This window comes from Corvus cornix, chromosome 10, assembly GCF_000738735.6.
Source record: "Corvus cornix cornix isolate S_Up_H32 chromosome 10, ASM73873v5, whole genome shotgun sequence".
NCBI lineage: Eukaryota > Metazoa > Chordata > Aves > Passeriformes > Corvidae > Corvus > Corvus cornix.
This window is the reverse complement of record NC_046340.1, coordinates 6455403-6468906: the sequence shown is the minus strand read 5'-3', so window position 1 is coordinate 6468906 and position 13504 is coordinate 6455403. Positions and strand designations below refer to the sequence as shown.

At 42.7% G+C, this 13504-nt stretch overlaps 1 protein-coding gene across 5 annotated transcripts in view; it reads left to right on the top strand.

Annotated features, from left to right (window-relative positions):
• Positions 1–13504, top strand: part of AKAP13 (A-kinase anchoring protein 13) — a 202319-nt gene that overhangs the window by 109183 nt on the left and 79632 nt on the right. For 4 of the 5 annotated variants that reach the window (XM_039557341.1, XM_039557343.1, XM_039557342.1 and 1 more), the window contains exon 10: positions 3971–4032. In XM_039557341.1, coding sequence (XP_039413275.1) covers positions 3971–4032 — 62 coding nt within the window. Of the gene's footprint in view, positions 1–202; positions 298–3970; positions 4033–13504 lie in introns of those variants that run through there. The other variant, XM_019280882.2, reaches the window with a different exon arrangement.

Below are 13504 nucleotides of genomic sequence, written 5' to 3'. Positions count from 1 at the left end.
CCAAAGCTACTTCCTAATTGGCAGCATTAGGTCATTTAAAACAGCCAGTGAGCCCTACCCCCGCCGCCTTTTCCGGGCTTCAGAGCTTTTTTTGTCGGGCAGAGCAGCCGGTGGTGTTTGCCAGTGTATTCCAGCAGTACTGGAACTGGGATGATGAGTTTTACTGGCTCCTGTTGGCTGGGAAGCGGGACTGGCATCCCCCGTGGATGAGTGGTGATGGGGGAGTGCGGTGGGACTTGGGGGACAGCATAAAAGCCTTGGGTCCGTGCAACAGGAGCTAATGGAAAACATCTCCAGGTAACTCCAGGAAGGGGGATAAAGGGGTACATGGAATGAAAAAGAAATGGGTTTGTTGCTCCAGCCTGGGATTTAATGGTAGGTGAATTTGGTACTGAGGCATGGAGCTAATCTGATCTGTGTATCCCACCTGTTCAGGCAGCTGTTAAATGGAAGCAGCTGAACTTTTTCAGTTGCCATTTTTTCTTTGCTATGAGAAAACGATACAGTGCCTCTTGCTTTCCCAGCACTGAACAAACAAACAAACAAACAGCATTTAAATGATTAAGTCTGCCATGATATAAGTAATGAAGTTATGGAGTTAGAAAGCTGCTTCCCTGCTTTAATGCTGAGAGCTGTTTCTTAAGTCTACTCTTCAGAGAGTTTGTTCTGGTATGTGACATTAGAATAACTGAGGGCAGGAGAAAGGCTTGGAGAGGAGAGGGGTGTCAGTGGAGGGTCCAGCAAATCCCTTTTTTGTTGAATTCAGGATTTTTAGGATGTTTATATGTCAAGAGATAACCAGTAAACATGAGTCAGGAGATCATTAGTAAATAAGAAGAAAGATTTAAAGATGGATTGGAAAGCTCTTTTCAGAAGGAACCTGTTTAAATGTTGTGTTGGTTTGACAGTTCAATTGATGGGAGTGGCTGTAAGTCAATACTTGGCAGGGCTCCTTTTCCTGGGAGCCTCTGGCTCTGCCAGCTCTATCTGTACAGTCCAGGTCTTTATCTCTGGTTGGATTCTTGGAGTCATGACATTGTCTAGGCGAGGTTTTAAAAGGAAAAGGGGCCAGACAGTCCAATAAGATAGTAGCTAAAGTAGGAAAGTAATGTTAAGTCATCATTCTGTATTAGGATATGGAAAGGGGAGGAAAAAAGGAGATGATCCTGTTACTGATTTAAAATACATAAGGATTTAGGGCTAAAAGGTCTTGGAATAAAATGGTCTGACCTGTCCTTAAGCAGAAATTGTTTATTTGCATTGAGATGCTGCACGAAACAAAGTTTCAATTGTAATATTTTCTCTTGAAGTCCTTTAGGATTATTTTGAATCAAAATGTTAGGGAAGCTCAAATAAAGCATTAGCTTAAAGCAGAGACAAGTGACTGATACGAATCCAAGCTCACTATTTGGAATATTTTTGAAACTGACCTCCTATAAAGCAGCATCTAGAACTCTGGTATGGCAGTAATTCAACAGAACTGATTCGTTGTTTATAATTGTTGCTGTGTACATTTTTCATGTTGGTGTCTAGCCTTGGGTAGCATGTTTTTTGTATGAGTTCAGTGGCAGCCTTCAATTTTTCTTTGCTGTGCCTGTGCTGGGGAGTTTTCCCTGCAGTCTGGGTTTGTACAGAGGATATATCCGTGCCAAACTCGTCAGTTCTCAGAATGAATCACATCTTTTTTGGGTGGAATACAATAAAGCCTTCCCAAAGGAAGTATAGGTCACAAGGCCATTTCTCAGAAACACGTGTAGTCAGAGGGGTTTATTGTCATGGTAATTTATTAGAGATGTAATCAGCTGATAATTGCTGTTGCCATTAGTCCAGATCATTGAGCTCTCTTCAATTTTTTTAATTTATATTGTGATGCTGCTCCCAAATATACACCTGTTTATCTCATTGCCTCTGCTTAGTTTCCGCCTACCCCCAAAACAAAGACTTCAAAAGGCTAATTTCCTTATCCAGACAGGTATCTAGTGACTGGTCACAACCCTGAAGAAGGCTGATGAAGGTAGATCCTGCTTTCCTGAGGCATCTCCTCCTGCTGTTAGCTTTAGACTGAGAACTGCATTAGAGCTGAGTAATGGGTTCTGCAAGCACATCATCTGCAAGTCAGGCAGGTAGATGCTACTCATTAAAAAAGAAAGGAGTTAGGTTATGAAATCATATCACAGTAGCCAGGCTGGGTGAGAAGAGATGCCATGGGTTTGTGCTGACAAAACACCTCGGAGTAGTTGCAGTTTCTTGGCAGAAACCAAACCCAGCAAAGCTAGATTGTACGGTTGGGGTCTGCCATCTTAAATTAACAAATACTGTAATTACTGCTCCCTAGCTATTCTCCTGGGAGAAATATCTCCTGTAGATCTCAGCATTTCAAGAAAACATTCTTCGACAGAGGAATATCACCTTATGAGTCTTCACATTCTTATCGGTGGCATTTTCCCTATGGAAAAGCATTTCCTTCCCCTGTTAGAGTGGCAGGATGAGCAGGTAACAAATGTCACTAACAGTGCCACATGTGCAATAAGGGGCTTTATGCCCAGAGACCTCTGTGATAGCTTTATAGTGCTTTTCCTTTGGGATATTTCTTAATAGAAATTTAGAAAGAAGTGACAGAGTGAAAAAATTGTCTTGAATCTCATCTGAGGGCAAAATGTCTCCATCCTTTATTTCTTACCTAGCAGGGTAAGCTTGCTTCTCCCATCCTCAGTGCACCAAATGTTTCTTGCTTGCGTGTTCTGTCTTTGGATCAAGGTCTCAACCATCAGGGCATTGCCGTGACCCCAAGCAGATCTCCCAACCAATGGAACTCACAGAAATTTGTAGCATTACCTCTCATTTTTGAGTCTGCCCACAAATTCATGCAGTTGAGGCAAAATCATTGCAAAACCAGATGGTCCCAAAAAAACAAGGGTAGACATTAAAGCCAGTGGAAAACCATTAGTGATGACTCTTAGGATAATTTCCCCATGAAGATGGGAGGCTCCTCTTGCTAAATCCCTGGACGAGTAAACTCACTGCAAGCATACATCGCCCTTAAGAAGGCGTTGTCATCCATCCAGTGTTTGTTTTTAGTAGAAATGAGAGAGGGAGTGGGATCAGAGCGGGGTTTAGCCCTGACACAGCCACTCTCCATCTGGGTGGCTTTGTTCAAATCACTTCACGCCCCTCAAAGTGTCCTGTGTATCATGAGAATCGTTAGCTTGGGGTTGAAAGACAATTACAATGTTGACTTCGTGCCAGAAAAAGGTAAGCAGGGGGAACCCCAGGGGAATGGTGACTAATGAAAACTTGGCTGGGCAGAGAAAGCAGCTGGGATGTGAAATTTGTATGACTGTGGTGGTGATACCATCACGGGAGCATGGAGAAGAGGAAAATCAGCTGGGACTTTAAGGGTAAACTCCAGCAGCAGAGGTTTTGCTTTCCTAGACCAGGGGGGTAATTCTCTCATCCGTAAGGCAGTGCAGGTGGGTTGAATTTTTGCAGCTTGTGATTTTAATTTTTTTTTCGATGCTTAAAATACCTATTGAGAGCAGACAAGGCTGGTTTCTTGTGTTATCTTTGGGTTATGGTAAGGAGAAAAACAACAAAAATTTTTGTTCTTTATCTAGATGAATGGGAGCCAGGAACATACATGGGCAAAATATCTGCAGATGTGCTTGGCCTCACCTACAGGTTCTCAGGAGTTTCACCCTATGCTTGCTGCTGTTTCATAGTTTCCTTCAGTCCCAGATATGATAGTTGTTAAAATTAATAGCAAGGAACCAGCAAAGTCAGCAATGAAACCAGAATCTGGAAATCAAATGGACTTGAAGGGGTTCAAATGGACTTGTTGAAGGGGCTTGGGGGTTGCATTTTCTTTTCTTTTTTTTTTGGGGAGGGACTGGTTTGAGTAAACATAAAAGTAGTAGTAGCACTTAAAGAAGTGTGTTTATAAATTACCTTTGTGGACCTTCTGTTTGCACAGGGAGGTGGAAAATGAAAACTGAGGACGAGGTGGATTTTCTGAAGGAGCGGACGGAAGAAGCGGTGAGTGCACATGTAGTCACCTTGTCCTTTGCTGTGCTTTATAAAGAAACACCACTGCTGCTGTGACCTGCTAGTTTTCTTTTCTGCAGCCTCTGCAAAGCTGAACGATGTCCAGTGATGTTGCTTTAGCCTTTTAAAAATAGCCTGGACGTTTTTAGCCCTTGCATTTTCAACTGCTGGGTTAAGGCACATTTATGTTCTCTCAGTCGGCGACAGAGAGATTGAGCCAAGAGGTTCCTCATGGGGCAAGGTTGTACCAAGATTTTTGTATGATTTGATAAAAGCCATGTCCTGGAATGCACTTGAGGAGGGTGATGCTGTGTGGGGGCCAGCAGCACCTTCAAGGTCCCTGCACTGCTGCTGCCGGGGTGGTCCTGGAGAGTCTCTCCATCCCTTCTTGTGCTTTGTGTTTCCAGGGAGTTTTTGGCAGAAAAGGCTGTGGTTGTGGTTGCTGTTGGTGTGTGCACAGGCTCTGAGGTCTAAAGGCATCATGGGATGGGAGTGCTTATGCCTTAGCTGGAAGAAAAATGAATAATGGGGGGATATATAGGGATCAAATGTGGGGGGAAAGTCTATATTCCTTGTGTCAGTGAAACAATTATGAAAAGGTCATGCCAGGAATCAGGAATCCATTGGTATTGTATTCTATTACTTGTGCTTTGCTATATTTAAGGACTGTCTGTGATTTTAAAAACAAAAAAGGTGGATATTCAGCTTTACTTGAACATAATTTTCATTTAAAGCACTGCTAATACAAATTCTGCTTTGTCAATTTGTTTTTTAAGTCTTACCTTTCCTAGCTGGGTTTGTATTTGCTCCTGTATTTTATGTGTGGTTTCATGTTCCTGAAAACGTGTTTTGTGAATGGTAAATTGATGGCAGCCTGCGTTGGAGCACGTTGCCTTTGAGCAGCTGTGTTTGTGTCTTCCCCTACCATTATGAAGCTGTTAAAAGAGAAAATACTGGGGGGATGAGTTCACACTGCAGGGTGGAGCTCCAAAAATCTTTGCTCATCATGCAGTAAAGCTCTTTGAGCAGAGAACAGTCTTGCCAAAGCTTGTAATAAAATCAGGTTTATTATGTTTTTAACAAGTTAAGGCTTAATTTCTGTAGCTGCTTGCTTGGTGAGTTAGCCAGGGACTAGAGAAAATAACTTTCAAGCTAAAATTTGTGCTGTCTGATACGGAAGTCTTTTATTACTGGAATGTGTGAATTTAAGGATGCTACTGATTTTTTTTTTTTTTTTTTTAAACTGACTCTGTATTAAAGATAATTTTCCTGACCAATACTTACAAATCTGGTAGTGAAATAAGAAATCTTTAGAAAATGCAAACTAGGACACTGCTTTTTTTTTTTCAAACGAGGATAAAAGAAAAAAAAAATATTGAATTTGGCTTCCATTTTGCATGTTTAACGGCATTTTGGGTTTTGTGTGTGTGCTTTCTTCTCTTCTTCCTCTCCCTCCCACCCTGTCAAACACCTCTTTAGAAATCCGGCTTTTTCGAGGCAGGAATGGGAGTGCCAGGGGAATGGAAAGTTTGCTGCAGGACTGACAGGGTTTCCTGTTGCTACGTTCAACAGAAACAAACTAACAACTGCACTATATTAAGGTCATTTAAAAAAAAAAACACCAAAAAGGAGTGGAAGGCTTATAAATAGAGCTTAATTCACACGTGTGGGCTGGGTCAGAGCTGGCCGGTGAAAGCCACCGTGCTTTGTGCCTCTCCTGCCACGTCCTGACCCTGCTTTATTTAGTGCTGCCTCTTTTTGTAGCCAGAAGTCTTTCAGGTGCTCATTGGTTTCTCATTACAGAGCTATTTTGTGGTTAGTAAAGGTGGTTTTCTTAACTTGTTGCAAAGAGAAGTGTTGTTGCTTGCCCCTGGTCAGGAGCTCCAGGTATTTTGCAGCCTCGCCGGTGCTGTCAGCAGTTTCGGATCTTGGGAATTGTTGTTAACTCCTGTTTTATGGGTGAGGAATTTGCTCAATGTGGAAAGCTTTCCATATGCACAAGTTACTGAAAAAAAAAAATGTCTTGGAGTTTAAAAAGTGCAGTTTCTTGTGTAGTTCATTCAGGCTGAAGGACAGTAGCTTGGGTGCTCTGGAGACAGAAGGGAGAAAACTCTTTCTTCTAAGCTGGGTTCTGAAGAATGAAAACTTGTGAAGAATTTTTAGAATTAGCTGGATCTGTGATGCCAGTATTACATATGTGAAATCTCACACTTTCCCCTGTAGTTGTTTCAGAAGACTCTCATGCATGTCGTGGAAAAGCTGCTGCTGGAAAATGTTTATGAAAATGATTGTCTCTGTAGGGTTATAAGCACTGAAGAGAAAATAATGGAAAAATGTTTTTTCCAATTAAAATGAGTTTTTAAATTATCTGTTTCTTAAATTTCCAGAATCTTTTCTCAGAGGTTGTGTCTGTTCAGCTATAAAACTCAGTAAGCAGAACTTCCCAGGCTTTCATAGTGGGCAGTGAGGGCTCATCCTGATGGAGACTCTCCTGGTCTTCATCTTCCTGCTTCGTGTGGGAATCCTGAGTAGAGCTGGGACAATCACTTGATGTGATCTATTAAAATGAGACTTTAGTGTTTTTAAAATGGAGTAATTGTTAACTCTGATGAGAAATTTGGTTTGGCTGCTCCATGCTGCAATATTAAAATAATTTTAAATGGGGCTTGTGGCTCCAGCATCATAAAAGTAAAGCAACGCTTTGAAATGAACTTAACCCTGACATGCTTCTCTTGTGTTGATCCCAGAAACTGGTTGTGATTAATTATTTGCTGAATCTTTGTCTTCATGTGGCAGGATGGATAAGGTTGTGCTGCTGGGTTCATCTGACGGCTTTGGTTGTCTGAGCCTGTGACTGAGAAGTTGTAGCTGGCTGACCTCAGGAACAGAGCTCACTGGGAAATAGCCTTTCCTTTGCATTTACTGATTTTATTAGTTAGTTCCTATTGAATTGAATGCATCCTACCTTTACCAGAGGAATTAGTTTTTAATTAATGTCTGTGTTTTCAGAAGATGCAGAGAATGAAACTTGGAAAAGTCTTGCACTTTCATCCCTCCACTGATCCAAATAGTGCAGTAACATGTGATATATCAGCAAGATCACTTTCTGGGGGGAAACTTGCAATATTTTCAGTCATGATTTGGAAGATGGAGGTATGTTTATAACACTCAGATGACATCAGGTTGGGAGAGATTGCAGGCGCTTGGAGAACAGGGTCAGGGTTCAGAGTGACCTTAAGAAATTGGAGAGCACATCCAGATAAGAGATAAAAGCAGACAGAGAGTGCTGCATTTGCAAAGGAGAAAGCAAAACGCACATTTACCAAGTCAGTTTTAAGCTGGAGAGGGATGGCTAAAATAAGACTGAGGATTTTTAGTGGATTACAAATGAATCAACAGCAAGAGCTATTGCAAGAGAGACAAGTCTTGTTTTGAGTTATATTTGAAGGAGTGTCCTCCGTAAGGTGCAGGAGGTGACTTACTCATGTGTGGAACTGTGGAGCCATCATCAGAGCCATCGAATCCATTTGGGGTGCCCTGCTCGGAGGAGGACACGGGCAGATTGGGAAGTGTCCAGAGGGAAACAATGAGAAGAGATTAAGAAACGTGAGAAGAGGTAGAAGGAACTAAATTTATTCTGTGCAGCAAGAAGAAAACCGTTGTGCAGTCCAGCAGTCTGCCAACATGTAATCGTGGTTATTAAAGTCCCAGGTTTCTGTGCAGTTTAATTTACTGTTTTGCTAATTTGCCAGGATTATTTAGGCTGTATGTTGTGAAAACATCCTGTTAGCATCATAAAACTGTTGCAAGACCACCTAGGAAGGCTAGGAAACCTCCTTCCCTGGGAGTTGTTACAGATAAGAGAGATGATGCTGTCAGGACAGAGCCTGAGGTCTGTTGTTGCCCAGTGGTTTGTAGGCCCCCAGGTTTGTGCTTTGCTGAAAAGGGAGAAGAGCAAGGAGCTACTAGGCCAGGGTCTGGCAGGGTGAGCAAAGGAAGGGGACTGGGATGGTAGGAGATGAAGGGGATGGACTGAATGGGGTGGAAAAGAGCTTATGGGAGAGAGTAGAGACCCACATGGCACTGAGATGAGTGTTGGGATGGACAGAAGGTGTGAAGAATGCAGAGATTTTTCCTTCCCCCCCAACTGTAGTCTCTCATGTTTCTCTTCCTTGGAGTCAGCAGATCAATGGAGAAAATTCTGGCCAAGGTATACAGTGTCACCCACCTCCTATGCATGGTGCTGAGGAGAGTCTGGTGCTGGTGCCAGATAAAGTGATGCTTCATGGTTCCAAACTACTGAACCTTGCTAGTGACCCGAGACAAGGGGCTGGTATAGTTCTCCAGGCTCCAATTTATTTTCTTGGGAATTAATCGTTATAACAAACTGCTCATCCTGAGAACCTGACAAAATTCAGGTTGTCTGTGTGGACTGAAGTCCATTTTCTCCATCTGCATGTGTGTACATATGGATGTACTATGGGATGGGGGTTGCAAATCCCTTTTTTCCAAAGGGCCTCCAGAATAGCATGGGAATCTCCTCAACAGCTTGGGCAATTTCAGAGCAAGTGGCTGAAGTGTTGGAAACAAATCAGAGCCGGGTCTGGCAGTGGAAAGTACAGCCTTAACGATAGCCTTTGTTTTCACCCTGCCTCTTTAAAATCACTTGTGTAACCCTCTCTTTGTAAATGTTGTCCTGTAACTACCGTAAACATGGAAAAACTGAGCCAAAAGGGAGCCTGTCCTAAGCCTGGCATTAATGCTGAAGGCTGACACACACCCATTGGGTCAAGGCTTTGGGCTTGTCAACTGCCAGGCCCTTTCTCACACCCACCAGCATCCTGTGTCTGCCCCGGATGCTCTGAGCAGAGGCTTTGAGCTCTGTGAGGAAATTGTGTCAGCTGGCCAGCCCTGAGTGAATTCATCGCTGTGCAGGACACATCACCCCAGCTTTCGCCGGCTGCTCTGGCCATCACCGCACAAGCTGCAGGGAGTGAGAATAAAAGCCAGGGGAAAGAAAAGAAAAAGAAATTCAAACCAGGCTGGGGTTCTTGTTTGGTCTTTACCATTACTCATGCCTTGAAGGCATTTATACAACTGTTGTGGCAGGTTTCTTTGTCCTGCACTGAATTTCTCTGGGTGCTGCAGTTCCGATGCCTTTGTATCCCGAATGCTGATAATCCTCAGCTCATAGAGACTAGTTTCCAAGCTCAGCCACAGGATTCACGGATGTTAGGGAGGGAGGCAGGAACGTGGACATGGAGCCAAATCCGCAGCTCAGCGCAGGGATGCTGCTCCCAGGTCTGGCTGGGGGCAGATGAAGGTGCCCACGCCCGGGCCACAGGGCTGGTGCCAGCCCCCGCTGATCTCTGGAGATGGTGAGTTAATTCTCCTCCCCTACGCCTTCCCCTTCAGCCACTCTTCTTCAGAGGCAAAGATTGCTGTGTGATATTCTGGTTTTTCATCATTTCCTCATTTTTTCTAACAAAACATCTGACTGCCAGCCTCCCAGCAGCAGCTGCACAGTTTATCCCTCTGGTTTTTCACGCTCATTTGTTAAATCGTCAAGATCTACCTGCAGTTTTATTTATCCATCTCCAGGTGCTGTTGCCTCGAAGGCAGAGTTGTGTGTATATTCTTGCTGTATTTTTGAGATGGTTTAGATTAAAGACAACTGTTTAATAACTGCAGTTCTTCTGCAGAGCTCACTTTTGGCTTGCTTCAGACAAAGGGGTTCACTCACATTATTTTACATCAGTGTATTAAAGTAGTTTTCGGAGGCCCTTTTTAGGATCAGGACTGTTATTTTACAAGTTTGTAAAATACAGATCTAACAGATTTCAAGTATAGAAAATCCTGCGTTTGGAGTTCTCTTCCAGTGGTTTGATACATTCAATTTTTTATGCAGTCATGAAAGTATGGATCCATACTTTCCATAAAATAATGGATGTATAAGACTGTTCCTCTAGCAAAGGAATGCTGGCACTGAATATTGTACCTTACTAAGGAAAATACTGTGTTGGTTTTGAGTGGTCCAATCTCCTTTATCCTATGGGTTCTTTTATTTGTGTTTGAAATATTTTACAAGTTTTGTGGTGTAACTGTTGTGCAGTAGACATGGTTACTGCACACTGAACTCCTGGTCTAAATATAGAGGAAACTAAGATGATAGCATGGGAGACCAAATGTGGACTTTTGATGGAGGCTGCATTATTAAGACAAATGGATACTTTGGTGTATCAGATCGCTGGGTTTTTATCCTTCTGAAGGAACTTATCCAGCTCCATTCTGATACTTTGGAAGTCAGAGTTGGCCCCTTACAGTGTAGTCAGGCCACTGTTCATGTTTTTCTGTCGACTTAGTTTTTTGCAGTTCATTGTAAGTTACACCACCTTAGAGAAAAACCTTATAAATATAAGAAATAGATTTTTAATTATATTCCCATACATTTGTTCTGGGCTTTTGTGAGTAGTCATGGGACAGACAAGAACAACTGCCTGAGAGATGAACAGGAACTCTTGGTCACTGATGAAGCAGGCTCTAGCAATATCCAGACACGGCATTTCTGACTTTAACTTCCAGCAAAGGATGAAAAGAATGATGGGAGGAAGAAGAAGAAAAGAAGTAGTGTTAAACTTTTTCCATGGAAACATGGAATCAAAATGCATGTAGCCTCATGGTCCTTTCACAGATTTCCCTTTTTGTTACTGTTCTCAGCCTTTTCCCACCTGTTTTAGGTTGTCTGCCTTGCCTTATTATATTATTTTCATGCAGAGGTGGAAACCTGTTTTTGTAACAGCATCTCTGCTGTTTCTGCTTGGTGTTACTTACACATCCTGGTGTGGCCCAGGGTGACTCAGCTGTGTTGCAGAATGTTTCTGGGCTCAAACTGCTGTTAAAACATCAGATGAGATAAAAGCCTGGGTAATAACTAAATGTTTACCTTTTCATGCAGCATCCTTGGACTGGACTGAGCAGACTGATGGCTCTCTGGCTTGGCAGGGACATCTTTGCAGTAGTACAGGACAGACTGGTGGTGGTGGTGGACAGGCACTGTGAAATCAGATGGTTAATGTTGCAGTGGGTGATTAAAATATCTTAGTCTACCCAGAAGGACTGTGTGATTTGGTATCCCAGCATGTGATATCTGAAATAAAAGTTTGGGAGGGAGTGGGTTTGGCTGAGCTGAGGCAGCTGCAGGTCAAAAGTAAAACCCCCAGGGTCAGAGCAGTGCCTTGGTGTTGTGTTTGGCCGTGGGCAGTGCTAGCTGTCCTTTCTGTCATAATACCAAATTCATTGAAACTTTCAAGCAAAGGAAACTTCTGAGTTTTGGTAGAAGACTTTAGTCATAAATCATGCCAAAGAAGAGGTGATGTGTCCAAATGCCAGGTATAAAGCATGGACAAGAGTGACTTTTTTATTGGGACCCCAGAGCAGCTGGACACAAAGGATAAGAGTTTCTTCTCACTTACCTCCTTTCCATTGTCACTTTGGTTTTTTACTGCTGTAGTCTGTTTTTTTGAACTTCTGCTTTGGAATAACCCCAGCACAGAGCCTGTAACAAGAATGTAAAAAGAGTTTTGCAATGGTTTAATAAAATATACTTGATCAGCTGTATAGGAATTAGCAGATAGGAGCAAATTCTAAACTAGGCTTTCTCTTGCACTTGGTCTCTTGCAGCTGATAAAGTTCTCCTTCCACTTCTCTTTCTTCATTTTTGCATTACATTTATGCCTAAATAAGTATGTGCTTCATGTAGCAAACTTTCTGAATTTTCCCTTGAGTAGTGGTGAACTTAACTGGTCCCTCCCTTCTTGCTGTGTTTATCACGTTAGTGCCAGTGATGTACTCGGTGAAAATGAAGGCAGTAGCCATGCCCAGGGGACTAATCCAAAAAAGAGAGAAAATGTTTCTGGATTACCTTGTTTGCTTTCTCTTCTGTTTGTGTAGTTTGAAACAGAGGAATTGTTGCTATTCTGTTGAACCTGAGTTATGCTGCTCTCCTTTCAGATCTGCAGAAGGCCTGATGCTTGGCTTATGGCTTCCTCAGCCTGGTTAGGTATTACTTCTCCCTAAAGACTTTGCCCTGACACCAGTACAGCCACTTAATAGTAGTTTCTCCTTATTATTGCACGTAGTTATTTGGGGGCATATTCTTACGTGCATCTTTATCCAATACCACGTGTCTCCCTCTCCTGGAGCATTTCCATCTTCCCCACTGGAACACCAGTACACCAATACTGTGTTTGCAGGTACCTTGGGGCTGGCTCTGCCTATCTCTGGCTGTGCTCTCCCTCCTCCTGTGGTGTCCTTCCAGCTGCTGAGATAAGAGGCAGGAAAATGAAGCCTCACCCTTGCTCGCTCATTAGTCTGAGCCCTGGTGCTGAGTCTGCTTAGCATCAAGTGACTTGTTTTTCTTCTGTCTGAGACTATGCTTACCTCCATAAATCACAAAAAGATCATAATCCTGACTTACTTGACACTGAACTTTTGCTTGGTTTCTTAACACAGCTGGACATACTAAATGCCTGAAAGTGGTTGGGAGGAATATTTCCAAAATACACATTTACAAAGGCTGGAGGTGCAGTTCTCTGAAACGTTAGTTTCAATCTGAGATCTAGTGTTTAGGAGTATGAAATCTCTTCTGCCTCTCCAAAATACTGTACTGATTCTTACCAAAAGCATGGAAAGGGATGGGCTGTTAAAATCTCCTGGGATTAAAGAAGGGTTTCTCGGTATTTTGTTCCACTATTATTTTTTTTTAACTTGCTGACCATCACAAGGTGAGGAAATGCTTACTGATCTGCTTGCCCAGAAGGAGGCAGATAAGTTTTAGCTTCCAATGCCTGCACACCAGGGGTAAAACAGGGTGGTGATATACCTTTCTGAGCCTTTTAAAAGAGAAGGAAGGTTGCTTACATCATGTCCAGATATTCCTACCTGCGGATGACTGAAGAGAGGCACGACTGTAAAGACTGGGGTCCCACGGTCTTCCAAAGGGAAGGGCTGAGAGAAAGTCCTTTCCTCCCTGCAGCATCTGCTGAAACGGATTTTAGGGCATTTTGCAAATTCTGGGTTTTAATGTGTTTTAAGGAGACATCGAGAGGCATCTCAAAAGGCTTTTTTTTTTTAATAGCTGTGTGTTTGGGGGACAGTGTTTGATTTTTCTTGTCAAGCCTTGTTTATTTCTTGTTTTCTGTCTTTGACAAAGCTGAGGTCTCCTTCGTATGCTATAAACGATGCAAAAAGCACCCAGAAGACTGTAGATGGATCCTCTGCCTTTGTTATAAATCTGTGTATATAGGCTAAATAAATAGCTTCTTTCTGGGCTTAAAATCCTTACAGTGCACCAGACAACAAAAATTTGTGTCTTGGAGTAGCTCCGAGAATTCTTTAATGCTGAAATATCTCCTCTGCTCTCAAACCTGGGGCTCTCCCTCCTCTAGATAAGCAGTTTCTGTTT